This window comes from Pituophis catenifer, unplaced genomic scaffold (genome assembly GCF_029215685.1).
Source record: "Pituophis catenifer annectens isolate HBS135680 unplaced genomic scaffold, rPitCat1.0.hap2 SCAF_7, whole genome shotgun sequence".
NCBI classification, from domain to species: Eukaryota; Metazoa; Chordata; class Lepidosauria; order Squamata; family Colubridae; genus Pituophis; species Pituophis catenifer.
The window spans coordinates 61,015,481-61,030,459 of record NW_027256887.1 but is presented as its reverse complement, the minus strand read 5'-3'; the positions used below and the strand labels follow the sequence as shown (position 1 = coordinate 61,030,459).

The window sequence follows — 14,979 nt, the reverse complement described above, 5'->3', positions numbered from 1 at the left end:
CAGGTGTCCAGTTTCTCAACAGCTGAATCAAAATAGTAATAAAGTACAGTGCCTAGTGAGTGCTAGGAAAGAAAGCTGCCTGCAACAGTTTTAAGCCAATAAGATATTAGTAGATGCCAGTCCTTGACTGTATCATCCCAAACATGATGTTATGAGGTAGTATGGATTGTTTGATATCTAACACTTGTGTTGGAAAAAGATAGAAAACGCTACTTTAAACTGTAAGAGAAAAAAAGAAATGTAGCCTGCCTCCACAGTGGAATGAAGATGAGGCAAAGGCTGCATCACAAAGATATATCCTCTGAAACTAGTTAATGGTGTTTCTTCGTGCCAGTTAGTGAAACATGAAAATAAATTCTTGTTGTATCCTCTACCAGTTCAATCTGTTTCACCTGCATTTCTGCAATCTTAGGAACACATTTCTTTATTATTGTTAAATCCCTCCCCCCTCCCCCACTAACTGGGGGGGATGTTAATTGAGAGACAGCGACTCATGCAGTAAGAAATACAAGTACTGTCTCCTGAATGTCTTGTCCTTGACTTGCTAAACCAAAGTAATGCAACAAATTTGCCATGAAGTATTAAATTTCAGGTTGGCTAAAAGTAAAGGTGATCTTCAGCATTTACTCATCTTTCACCTGCATTTCATTCCTATATTGTCTATTGCTTAATGCCAAATACATTGCTTGTTTGCTTGAACAGGAAGTTGATCTGTGAGAGCTTTAGCATTCTGTAAAATGCACATGAGATTATGCACAAATATATTGGGGTAAAAATATTCCCTAGCCCAAGTGACTGGAAGAACAAAATATTCCATATCTTTTGGGGTATAATCCTCATAATACATACAAGCATGAGAATTTTTCCAGAAGGGGTGGGAAATGTTGTCCAATTCATTTGAAGGATATTGGGTTGAAGAAAGTTGGACTGGGAATAAAAATAGTAGCCTGTCAGAAGTGCTAAATTATGACTCCTAGCAGTTTTAGCCACTTTGTCAATGTGAAATATCCTGGGGACAGTAGTTCAACAACACCTGAAGAGCCATAGATTTCTCATCAAAATGAAAATGAGGTAATTTTAGACTTTAATTAAAGCCGCAGATTGGGATTATTTTTCCTGCGCAGCATGATTTCTGTATGGCCTCTGTATCTTTCAAACATAGTATGCTTTCCAAAACTCCTCATGAGAAGGGGCAAGAAAGCTGTTATTTTCAAAAAAAATTAAGAATAGGGCATGGGGATGAGGTCTGAGAAAATACATAAAATGAGAAACTGAAGGCTTTCTGGACATTTTACAAAAATGTTTCTGAGAGTGTTTAAGATGCTAATAATATTCTCTGCCTGCATAATATGGTCCTGTATTTCTGTATAAACCATCTAGTTCAATTATGGATATACTAAAAGGGATAAATTCCATCAGTTGAAGAGACCTCACTTTAAAGTATTGTGCAAGAAGTAATTCCACAGGCCTTGCACCAAACTGGGGTTGGACAATATCTATATATTGTCTGATTCATAAATCATATATTTTAATTTTACTAGGCTTATATTCTTCTCCAATCATGACTCTGAACAGCTCATAGATCTTCAAAATGGTAATAAGATTATAAAAATATAAATAGAACCCTGGGGCCCATTTCCAAGGGTCAAAGAGCAACTATAGTCCATATTACTGATCACTCTCCAAGAGAGAGAGAAAAAAATAGTACCTCAGAGCTCAAAAGCCCACTGAAACAACCCATGGGATCCCTTTAGATAACATCCTGCAGATATCCAGGTTATGAGCCAACACAAGCATGAAAGGTGACGACCAGGACCTTATATTATAATCAGAATGGGCTAAGTAGATCTATTCTCCCTGTGGAAGTTGATAGAACAACTCCATGTCAATGAGACAGTGATCTCACCAAGATAATTAATGGAGGCAACTATCCCCCTCCTTCAGATTAAATTGCAAGTTGCGTGTTTGTTCTTGTGACATTGTCATGCCATTGATTACAGTGGCAGGGATGCCTCTGGGAAGCTGGGGGGAAGGGGAAAAACTCAGCTTGTCCATACAGACCAACTTTTTCACATGATAATTACCATGTCATTTTCTCTGCCCTTAGTTCATGGCTAATCCCAGACCCAGAATGGTTCATTTCCAAGAGGGAGTGGCATCTGTCACCAATCTATATCTCAGTATTACAAGACAGATCTATCATCTCATCCACAATAAGTTTATGGATAATGAGAGATTTATTGCTGGCAATCCTGGCATTAAATAGCAGCAGCCAGATCTTGTCCTCTGTATACCTGGTCACAAATGCTACAATGGAGAAGATGAAATTAATAATGTTAACTGTCTTTTGGGTGAAGTTTTATTAAGCGGAGGCCTCATAATATCTTCATGTAGGCACCCGGAAATTATAATGATTAATGTTGCATAGGAAAACTCTTATTTCTCAAACAGTTAATTTGGCTTTGGGACACTAAATGCAGTGAAAAGCAATGGATGTACAAAAATGATCTGTTTTGTAACGTATGAGAAGGAAGCATGTTAAAAGGATTGGAACTTAAATATGAGATTTGTCTCTGTGTGTTAATTGCAACTTGTGCGCATGGACACACACTTTTCTCACCCTTTTCTAAATCACTACTTTTTCCCAAGAGTTGGCACATGCTACTTGCTTCATTGGAGATAGCTTCGGCAGTGGCAGCTGGTTAATAGAAGTTGACAGGAACTGTCTGGAGGGGACATGGATTCTCTAAAGTTGACAGAAGCTTGTCAGAAAAGGTATTGAGGCACCTCCAGAATATATTCACTTTGCCCACCATTACAAAAGGGAGTTCAAATATTTTCCCCTCCAAAATTATACTATTGATTTTTATAGGATCAAAAGGTAGCTTCTCAGTTTCTTCTGCTGTCCTCATGAAAGAGGAGAATTTCAGAGTATACTACATGAATAGAATGTAGAATTCCTGCATTTTTCTAGTTATGAAATGGCCAAGAAAAGTGCGTGAATATCCTGTCTTTTATTATAGAATTATCTCCCCAGCAATCTGCAGCTTCCTGGCTTCTCAGGAATATTCTCAAGATATTATGAAGGAATTTACTCCTTTTGAATTTTTTTCAGCAGCACTGCTGCCATTGTCTTTTCAAAAGAGTTCTGTTTTTGGACAATTTCTCCTTCTGAGGGAGAAATTCTGGAGTCGTCCATCCAATCTGATGGGAAAAAATTTAAAAGTCATCATTTACAAGCAGTCTTTCCAGCAGTGTGCACCATTCTTCCATTTGCACACATATTTTCTCTCAATAGTCAATTGTGAGGGAGTATAATATTAAAAAGGATGGTTCACAAACTATGACTTTAGATACACATTTGCCAGTCAGAAACCTCCATTGTCTTCTGATCAGTGGCTGATATTCAGTACGTCTCCCTGTAAGACCAGAGACCAGGGTTCAATTCCTACATTTCTGTTTCTCTCTTTTCAGAATCCACACCTGGTATCCATGCATATTTAATTCTCTGTGTGCTGCTCTTGATTGTGCCTCTTTTCATTTTGATGTCCCAGAAGCCTGCTTTGTTTGCCAAATACTGCTTCATCAGAGTTCTCCTCCCTAGCCTCCATACCCTTTTACACAGAATGGCTGTTTTTTTTAAAAAAAAAAAATACAGCCTTAGAAAAGGTCACCATCTCTTTCATATTCCTGCTCCTCACTGTGAGCCAGTGTGGCTCCTGCTTTGGCATTGGAAAAGGCTAAATAGGGAGGAGGGAAAGATGGAGTTCCAAATAATAGAATATAAACAGGGGGAGCTAGAAAAGAATAGGAAAGGAGATAAGCACAGTGAGGAGATGTTAACAATAAAAAGGCTAATGGAGACAGAGTCTCTCTGTCTCTCTCACACACACATATGGACAGATACACAAATCCGCCTAGCTATCTGTCTATCTCACAATGAAACAGTAGGAGAGGAAAGCAAAGAAACAAAGAATCATTTTACAAACCATTATTGAAAAAGTGCCTGTGAGGTCCAGACTAGCTTGCTTGCCATCAGAATCTCACAGTTTCTGCCACGTTTCAGGCCAGAATGGGCATATGAGAAAAATGTGAAAATTGCTTCAAGTGTAATGTGTGAATTGTGAATCTGCTCAAAAGCAACTAGGAGAACAGAGTGCCCCCTAACATTCAGTTGTCACATTGGTCTCAAGTTCGGTTATTGTATGAAAAGGAAAGAGAGCTGTAGTTGTCACTCTGCTACTAACTGCAGAGACGAAAATTGAGCTCATTCTGTCTAACAAAACTAATTAGCAGATATAGGCAAATATTAATTGTTTTCATTTTCTTAAAGTTAACCTATTGTACATCAACAGCATCAGATCAGATGTCGATCAGTAAAGACAATAAATCAGTTAAGACCTAAAACATTCAAAATAAAACTGTATAAAAAGACAACTATTGCGATGGTCCCCAGAGCCTAGGAAAATAGCCATTCAATGCTTCATTTAGCATTGAAATGTTGGTGATGGAATGGCTTTGGACGGGGAGCTGCTTCGTTTATATGAACACCTATGGTTTCCATGGCCCACCAAAACTGTAAGCGAAACTTGATTAAGTTGCTGTACATAATTAATGTGCTGAAAATATTTTGGAGGGGGAGGGTGTCAGAAAGCACTGCCACTGGGCTTTTATTGAATAATAACATTTTTTTATTACTATGACATGCTGAAACAAACTACTGAGTTTTCAGAGGTAAAAAGGCAAAACTTCTGATGCCTCCTTGACGCCTGGCTGAGACCATAAATTATCTTGGCTATTTGGATTGTTCCAGTGATTCTTTATAATGAGCACAAACTGATCAGAAATCAAGACTTACATTTCATAAAATGGCATCGCTTTGTACATAATATTGCAATAATTTGGAAAAGAATAAATGGAAAAAGTACTTGAATCTTCCTAATGGCATCTTATGCATGTTACTAAGATACTATATTATGCATTTGTCGCCTTGTTGTATACCTGTTGAATAAATTTCTCCATGTTTACTTTTGACATCATACAAGTAGGTATGCTTTGACCTAGAAGACTAGAAGCAACCTCTCCAAGTATTGCATGACAATACCCATAATTCCCAGCACATATGGCAATTCTGTATTATGTGAGTCTCCCCAATCTTGAATAATTTGATGGCTCAGAAAGCGGATTTATAAAGTTATATTCCAAAAGAGAGAGATAACATTTTGAATTAGCCCTAGGAGTTGGATTTTAGATAGGTACTAGTCATTTATTGGATTGCTGTTCTTCTTTATATATTATATAGTCATAACTGGATTCCTGCTAACAAAAAACATTTTCTCAAAATGAATATATGTAAACTTTTTAAAATGGACTTTTATATTGTAGTTTTCCTGGGTGATCTCTCCTTTCTAGAGACCTAGATTTTTTTTTTAAATAAAAATGTCACTTGAATATCATTTTAATTACAAATCAGAAAATTCCAATACTTTAAAAAATAGAAAACATCTACTACAGTGCTAGAAAAACCTATGGATCCACATTGCTTTGGCAAAGGAATGAAGTAATAATAAGGCTTTTAGATATTATTACTGTTTGTATCAAATTGTTTTCAAGAAGTTCTGAGAATTAAGAATATAATCAAAGTGTTGATGTGTCTTTTCTTTTCCATAAGGTTCTGGTTTCATGCTTTAAATGGCACCATTCAGATAGTGTCATTTCTTTGCAAACTTTTTAAAGCCAATTAGTATATTTCGCCTGACTGTAGCTCAATGTGTTTCACATTTTGAAGTTATGAAGTCAGAAGTAAACCCTTTGAAGTAAATGAAACTTCAGTTCAAGTAACCAGTAGTTGACTAGTTGATTGTAAACTCCTCTGCATCAAACTTTACCAGTTACCAGTGGTACCATTAAATGCCTCTAGTCATTTTCACTTGTCTGTATCCCATTTCATTGTTAACTAATTACTTATGATAAATTGAGTGAGAAGCATGTTGCCCATGGAATTACTTATTCAAATATACTAGTGGATATTTGCAAGTAGAAAAATATTTGGAATAAATTAATTATATATATTTTACTGGAAGAGATTTCATGCTTAAGAATTCTTGCTTTCCATTGGCCTGCATGTAATGATATCCAGAAGCATTAAGCAGATAACCCATTTTGTTGCAATATTCCTCCTTCCCCCAGAATTAACTCATATTTTATAATTCTTAAATAATTTTAAGAAGGTCATTACATTAAAATAAGACATAAAATAATCATCCTAAAAAGGCATTGCATTTTTTTTTTTAGAACAGCAGTCTTAGATGTGTTTACTGCAAATGTCCCACTTATTTCAGTGAAGTTCAGTCTCAGGTACACAAGGCTAAAGCTAAAGTTTCCCCACAGGACTTTCCTGGATAAATTGCTATTGGACCTTCTGCTCCGTACATCTTTATCTGGTATGAAACTTCTTACAAATTCCCTAGGGCAAACTTGATGCTCTTGATCTGTGTTATATTAATATTTTCATGATTACCAGCCAGAATGAATGAAGAAAATAACTGTAGTAAAACACAACTGGATGGCACCATGTTGGAGAATATTTTAATAAAAACTCTAATTCCATTTCATCTGTCTTGCCACTGGCTTCATGTAGTACTAACCAGTGGTGGGTTTCAGCAGGTTCTGACCAGTTCTGGAGAACCGGTAACAGAAATTTTGAGTAGTTTGGAGAACCAGTAAATACCACCTCTGACTGGCTCTGCCCCCATCTATTCTCTGCCTCCCGAGTCCAGCTGATCGGGAAAAAATTGAGATTTTGCAGTAACCTTCACATGGAGTGGAGTGGGAATGGAGATTTTACAGTATCCTTCCCCTGCCATGCCCACCAAGCCATGCCATGTCACGCCCACCAAGCCACACCCACAGAACCGGTAGAAAAAAATTTTGAAACTCCCCCCCCACTGGTACTAACGCTCACATTCACAGTGGATTCATTCATTTAGGGTACTTGGCCATAACTTGCATAAAAGTTGTTGATTCAGTCCCCATGAAATCAACCTTATTTCTTTTGCACCTTTTGTTTACTTAGCTCTTGCCTGTATGACCAAATATCCCTTGTTATATGGGTAAGAAAGACTGGTGCGTTTTGTTTTTCATCATTTATTATTCATATACTTGTAAAGAACTAAATCAGGAGATTTTTAATGCTTAAGATGTACAATGGTTAAAATGATTTTACATCTTTTATATCTTATTGATGAAAATTGGAGTCCCTGGAGTTAAGTATGATAAGTGATTAGATACATAAATGCCATCTTTCATCACTGGTATTATGTGAGTTATTTTCTTCTCTTGCTATGGCTTGAATTATCTAGACATCAAAGAAATGAGGCTACTGAAACTCAGAATGCTTTCATAAGTATTAAATCCATGCCTCTACATATATATTTTCATCTGTGAATACCTTAATTCTTCATGGAGCTCAGTTTCATGCACTTTTCTGAGCCCAGACATTTTTTTTTTTTATTCCCAAATTGCTGGAAAACAATGACACAGGAAAATGAGACAAAGTGGAAAGCACAAAATAATGTAACTAATTATATGACAGTGGGCATGAAAAGGGGATTAGCTGGTGCCTTAAGAAATTGTCACAGAATCCTAATCTTATCTCTCCCTCTCCCTTCCCCTCCCAAGCCAACTGAAGTAATGAACTAGTTATAAATAGCTAATTAGTCATTTATACACTGCTCTGCATGCAATATCTTGTTAAATGAAATTCCCTGGACCAATCCAGTATAGTGAGGTGTCTCAGAAAAGATAGAAAAGTAAATGGGGGATTAAGAGAGTTACTGTTTGTTAAAAGGATTATTGAAATGCAAGGTACGGTGGCGTTCATAAGCATTATGATTAATTTAGCAAAAGGCACAGACCATTCTTACTCTCAACCTCTTATCTTGGCAAAGTTATACAAAGTTAGGGAGAAACACAAACCACATTTGAACAATTTCAATTTGACAATTTGATAATTTTAAAGAATACATGCATAAGAAGAGAATAATATCCAGTTAACCGGGATCCAACAATAATAACATGTAGGTGCTAAAATACTATGATCATGAGGGTTTTTTTTCCCTAAATATATAAACAGGAGTTTTATTTAAGCAATATCCATGATGTGGAATGCATTTCAGTTCAAAAATGTCAGGTATTTCTTGTTTAATTTAGCATTTTGGATCTTGAAACACTAAAAATGGGTAGTGCCTCCTGTATCTTAGACATTTATAAAAATCTGTTTATAAGAACAGATACAACATAGACAAACTGGCTGGATCAACCATTAGACTAAATATTTTGTTGTTACATAATTCAAAGCTGCACATCTATGGTAAGTTTTCTAGCTGCCTCTCACTTTTTTTAAGATCAGGATTTCTTTCTATATTGTTATCTTCCTCTCTCTACTTCTTCTAGTCTTACTACCATATTTTCCTTGTTTCCCCTCTTTTCTTTTTCCACCTTCAACCATTGCTCCTTTGTGGTGATCTATCCCACTCTCCCTGGCCCTGGTCCCTCTCTCAGGCATGCGAATATTGGTGAATTTGCTCTTGGACACATTACCCATGCTGGGGAATGTTCTCCTTCTCTGCTTCTTTGTCTTCTTCATCTTTGGCATCATCGGTGTGCAGCTGTGGGCTGGTCTATTGAGAAACCGCTGTTTCATGGATGAGAACTTGACAACGTGAGTGCTCAGGAAATGACTCTATTATTCCTTTTCAACTTTGTAAAGTCTCTGTTCTTCCTCAATTTTATTTTATTTTTTACTTTGATATTGAGCTAATCCCAGTCCCCAAGTCCCTCACTCTTGTGTACTACGTCTAAAAGTTCCATTTGCTTCTTGAAAGGAACCTGTGACAATGTTGAAATTACTGTTGTATGATTATGTATACCATCAACATGAAGATTCAAAGATTATCATAAGATTAAAGTATTGGAGACGATGATGTAGTCCAATTCCTCCTTGATGCAAAAAATTAAGACAAAGAACATGGATTGCTAGTCTCCGTTTTTCAGGGTAAAAGAATCCATAACTTGAAGTAAATACTTACATGTTCAAACTATTATAATTTATTAAAATTCATAGATAGATAGATAGATAGATAGATAGATAGATAGATAGATAGATAGATAGATAGATAGATAGATAGATAAAACAACTGAATTACTTGCCCTTCCAAAGTGTTGGAGAATTAACTGCTGTGACCTTCATCCAGAATAATCTATCAGTTCTAAAAACTGTACAATACATTTGAAGGGAGTTGGGTTAGGTAAAACTGCATGGTACCCTCTCCCTTTTCTCCCTTTCCCTTCAGGTTTTATAGCTTCTCATATGGTTCCCCACATTCTTCCTCAGTATTGAAGCAGACGATATGTGAATCAGGGTGATAATTTCAAGGAGAACTGTGGTGCTAACCTTTCTGTTTGTCTGTCTAGGATCTCCAGGATGCTGGCATGTGCAGATTCTTAACTTTTCCTCTCTCTAATTTTACACAGTGCTAGAAATCCAGCCTATGGTGCAAATGTGTAGTTTGCACCATAGGCTGATGCAAAACTTTTTTGCTTTGACCCAAGATTATTTCATGTTTTGATTCATATCATATCAAGAATCGCAGCAATATGGACTTTCCAATGAATATACATTTATGGTACATAATTATAAAGCATTTTTAGCATTTTAAATACATTTTCTGTGGTTTTTCTCCCTACTTATAAAGAATTAAACAGGTAGTTGTTTTATTCACATTACATTTTAAAACATTATAGTATACATCTGAAGGAATATCATGAGTAAAGGAGCAGATTATAAAATGGGTGAACTCATGGTTTAAAATTGTACTCCAATATTTTTAGATCATTCGTTCTTTTTTTAATTTTTACAGATTTTTATTTTTCTGAGCTTCTACTATTTTAAGTTTTGATTCAATATTGTGGGAAGTATTGCTATCACATGTTGAGAAATAAGTATGCTTAATGATTCCATATGCTGGCATGGTACCAGATTACCCATTTGCTCTAGGAAGCATCTGTTCTCTATTTTAGTTCTAATTGTGTCACAAGTCTTTCTCTCAAGGAAAAAATGGATAAAAACATGCTCTTTCCTTGGCCTTTTTCAACATCTCTTCCCAAGTGTATAGAAATTGGATTTTCTTGAGTTATAATCACTTCAGATCATCTTCTAAACTATTGGCCTGGGTCAACTTGAATGAGCCACAAAGTTTTCTGTTTCCTTCTCCATATCATACGTTGCTATGACTTCTGAACAAACCAATAGTAGTTAACAAACCAATAGTAGTTAACATAGCATTTTTCCTCCAAATATGAATTATAAACTAGTGCTGTTCTAGAGTTCAGGCTGAAACACAGAGAGAGCTGAACCATACATGCTAATGCCATTTCCAGTTTTCCTATATCTTCAATTTGCAAATTTTCTGAACTTTTCTGAAGAAGAGGAGATCATTCATTCATTCATTCATTCTTTGAATACCTGCCCAGGTTCCTGCTTTCAAGGAATCATTTAAATGCATTGAGCTGGGTACAAGAAGAAAGAACCTTCTTTTAGTCCTAATGTACCAATGGAACTAATGGGTAGAACTGGCAAAAATAGAGTAATAAAATTACTTTCCACTCTGTTTTTAGTACTCAGAGAAGACTTTCTGATTGGAAATCTACTATTTTCTAATTCTGCTTTAGAGAACAAGCATTGACACAATAAGAAATTACAGATTTAGTGTGCTATGGGGAACCTGGTCACAAACAAGCATGCAACTGTGGAACTCGGCCTTAAACTGGATCTTGTAATCAATGTAATAAGCATTTTACTTTTGTTCTTGTTAATATTTCTAATTCTTGCCAATATCTCTGGATAGATAACATTATTAATCTTCTGCTGTACTAGATTTTTATTATGGTTTGTCATAGTTAGCCAGCTATTTGGGGTTGGATTTGGCATTTTTTTTGTCCATTTTCTGAGTGCTTCCAAGAATCTAAGATAAGGAGATTTTGTTGTTTAATGATATTAATAGTACTAACATAGAATGTAAGCTATTCCAGGTAAAGCTGTCTTTTGCAATTGACTGATAGTGATTTTATCAGTGCTGATAGTGTCCAAGGGGTCTCCAGATGTTTTGAAATTGTGCCCAAGGTACTTAGTATTATTGGTACTATCTTTGCTTTCTTTTGTCACAGTTGTTCTACTTCTATCTGCAGGTCTTTACATTTTGTGATTTTTCTCCATTATGCCCAGTCTACACAGATATTATTAACTATAATATTTGCCATAACAATTTTGTTCATGTGTTCTCTCAGACAAGGTAACATCACTCTTCCTCCCTATTATCAACCTGAGGAGGATGATGAAATGCCCTTCATCTGTTCACTGTCAGGCGATAATGGTATCATGGGCTGTCACGAGATACCCCCACTCAAAGAACGGGGCCATGTGTGCTGCTTGGACAAGGATGACTACTTCTACTACACCTCAGTCAGGCAGGAGTTCAACGTCAGTGGCATGTGCGTTAACTGGAACCAGTATTACAATGAATGTCGTACAGGCAATACCAATCCACACAAAGGGGCAATCAACTTTGATAATATTGGCTATGCATGGATTGTTATATTCCAGGTAATCTGAATATATAGTGATAATATATTCTATATCGAATATATAGTGATAAGACCACTACTCATTATAAAGATGAGGTCCCCAAAACACCTTTTCAAGAACGATCTATCCAGGGCCTACTCCAGTACGTGGTTTACTGTGGCAATGAACAACAATGGACTTCTCTGCTTAATTTTACTTGAATCCTAGCAGTGTCTGTTTCAAGTGGCTGATTTTGAGAACTGTGGTTTATTTCAGGGGTATGGCATGAAGCAGTCCTGTGTCTCTAAGCCAGTGATGCATAATTTTTTGGCAAAGGGAGCTACATTTTGTGTTTAGGCAGACAATAGGCACAACCTATTAATTTTAATTTAAAGGAATTGATAAAAAAAAAGATTTAAAATCATTAAATGAGAAAACTAAACTAAGTTAAATTAAACTAGAATTAAGAAGACATTAAATTAAGGAAGCTAATATGATTCCTAATGATATTTAAAATGTTCTAATAAGTTTTGTGAGGGTCACATCCAATGCTTTGGAAAACTATGGGGAAATAAATGTACCTTGACATAACATATTATGAAATAAAATTTGACAGCATCAGGCTAGGGAAAGTTGCTTTAATAGTCCATAAGGATTTACTTTTTTGCTTTTGTCAGTATTTCTTTAAGATGCTTTACCAAAAAAAAAAAAAAAAAAAGGATAATCTATCTCCTTGTAGCTACTGAAATATTTTCTATTCCTTCTTTCTTCTTTCAGGTGATCACTCTGGAAGGATGGGTGGAGATTATGTATTATGTGATGGATGCTCATTCATTTTACAACTTCATTTACTTCATTTTGCTGATCATTGTAAGTACAATAGTCCCTTCACTGAGTAGATAAAATATGCCCTTCACATGAGAGAAACAAACGTTATAGCCCAATAAACCAGGGGGGTGAACATTTATGTTCTTTGAAGTAAAATAGCAGTTGCAAATAATTCTAGGAGATACCGATTTCAAATCCTTTCTTTGAAATAGCAAAAAATCATTCAAATTGACTTTGCCATTCTTGAATTCTTTCTAAGGTCTTTGAAATCTGTTGTCATATTTAAGTACTAATTTATAATCATGTTCCAAAAGCTTATAATTTAAACAGACTTAAAGAATATTCCACAAATCCCTTATGTGACAGGAAGGAAAGAGCTTAGTGATGGTCATAGATAACACTAACTACTTAAACGGCAACAAAATATCTAAATTTTTCAGACTTCCCAGCCAGCCAGAATATGGCCAAAAATGTTTTTATTTTTATTTATTTTATTGGTTAGATTTATATGCTACCCTTCTCCGGAGACTCAGGGTGGCTTACAATGCATTAAGCAGTAGCCTTCATACTTTTGTATATACCTGCTTAGTAGAGCTTTTGGCCCCCCCAAACGGTGTTCTTTTTTATACAAAGTCAGCTTATTGCCCCCACAATCCGGGTCCTCATTTTACCTACCTCGAAAGGATGGAAGGCTGAATCAACCTTGAGCCTGGTGCGATTCGAACTTGCAGTAATTGCAGGCAGCTGGCAGCTAAATGCTATTTAACACTGCTTTAGTCCACTGCTCCACCAGGCTCCTTGGTCATAGAGGTTCCATGGTTCCTTGGTTCCATGGCCATAGAATTTTGGGAGTAGCCATCCAATGCATTTGGAAGGTATCAGGTTGAAAAAGGCTGTGATAGGAAATTTTGTATATTAAAAAGATCTGTACACTTTTGTAATATTTTATACCATTTTATATTCATGTTCATGTTCATGTCAAATGAGCAAGTGATGATAAATCATTGACAATTGGATTAAATTATTCCAACTTTATTTATTAAAATATATATATACCGACATTTAGATTTTCTGAGTTTCTTCGTTTATATCTACATGCAGGATTTGAGCAGGAATTAAAAAAAAACCCTATAAAACTATTGGGGAAAGAAAAGAGGAAAGTATTGGCTATTGTTGGATTGAAGAATATCAAGGCTGATGACTAACCCCAGAGAGACACTATTAGTGAGAATTAGAATGTTCTTTATCCTTTGTGCATAGGGCCTTGACAATTTATTCATAGATTCCTAAATGCTCCAGAATTGGAATCCAATATAGGCAATGACAGCAATATAGCCAATGCTGATGTATAGGAATCAATGGGCACCAAAAAAGGGTCTGACTGGAAAAGCTATTTAATTGGTTTCCTTAAAACAGGATGCACGGTTCAGAGCCCTGGGATTCTTTAGGGAGAAAACAGAGAGTAGCACTGATTTACAAGCATTCCCTCTTCTTTATGCATGTTAATAAAAAGAGCATTTAAGCAAAACGTAATACAGACTAGTACTAGTTTTCTCTGCAAGAAAACAACCAAGCTCAGAGAGCATCAGAAACCCCTCATAATACATTTTCCAATAGAAGTGAATATTTGAAGCTCAGGGTTGAATTGTGGAGTCTGCAGGCTTAAACTTCAAGCAGGTGTATGTATCAGCTCAGTTAATTTTAAGTCTATACAGTCCCAATTTCTTTCTAATTCCAAAACAACATGCCTCTGAATATTTTCCACGGGACCCCTTGCCAGATGGGTCCACAGCTGTCCAAAAGTCGTCTGAGTCATCCCTAAGTGCTCCCATTCAAATCCAGGGAGCAGCACTGCCAGAGAACCAGCTCTGGCAGCAAAATCAGCAAACAGTCAGCAGGAAAAGGAAAAATTCCTACAATTCAGCAGCCATCTTGGGGGTGTCTCCCTCATGCATAATTATTCCTATGCAATCAACCTACAGTAATGGTCAAAGCACACAATAATGGTTAAAGCAAGGCCCTTAGACTGTACTGTATTACAGGTAGTCTTTGACTTATAACAGTACATTTAGTGACTGTTCAAAATTACAACAGCATTGCAAAATGACATGACAATTGTTGGAAGAAATGTCCATCTGGGTTCAGTTCCAAGTGGGGGAAAAGACACTGGAAACATGGAGACTGCTTGGAAAGATGGTTTAATGGTGGACAGGAAACACATGGCTTGAGTTCCTGAGTAAAAAAGGGGGGAGCAAGATTGGCTGGGAGTGCCTTGGTTTTATGCCCTCTGTTGGGCGCCACCTCTAAGTGTTTCCTCTTCCTGTATAAGAAATGTATCCTGATTGGTTGTGAGACTCCCAGGGGATGGGGGTCTTTGTAGGCTGTCTCCCAAGCTTCCTTGAGCCTTGCCATGTAGCTAACTTTGTAGGCTGTCTCCCAAGCTTCCTTGAGCCTTGCCATGTAGTGTTTCTGTTGCTAGTGAGTTTCTGTTGGTAGATGGGTCCTATTGTGTTGCAGATGATGGTCCA

General features: G+C 36.4%; 1 protein-coding gene across 1 annotated transcript in view; it reads left to right on the top strand.

Moving 5' to 3' along the window:
* Positions 1-14,979, top strand: part of CACNA1I (calcium voltage-gated channel subunit alpha1 I) — a 359,066-nt gene that overhangs the window by 252,799 nt on the left and 91,288 nt on the right. The window contains 3 exon segments of the mRNA XM_070947665.1: positions 8,563-8,722; positions 11,347-11,662; positions 12,401-12,493. Coding sequence (XP_070803766.1) covers positions 8,563-8,722; positions 11,347-11,662; positions 12,401-12,493 — 569 coding nt within the window.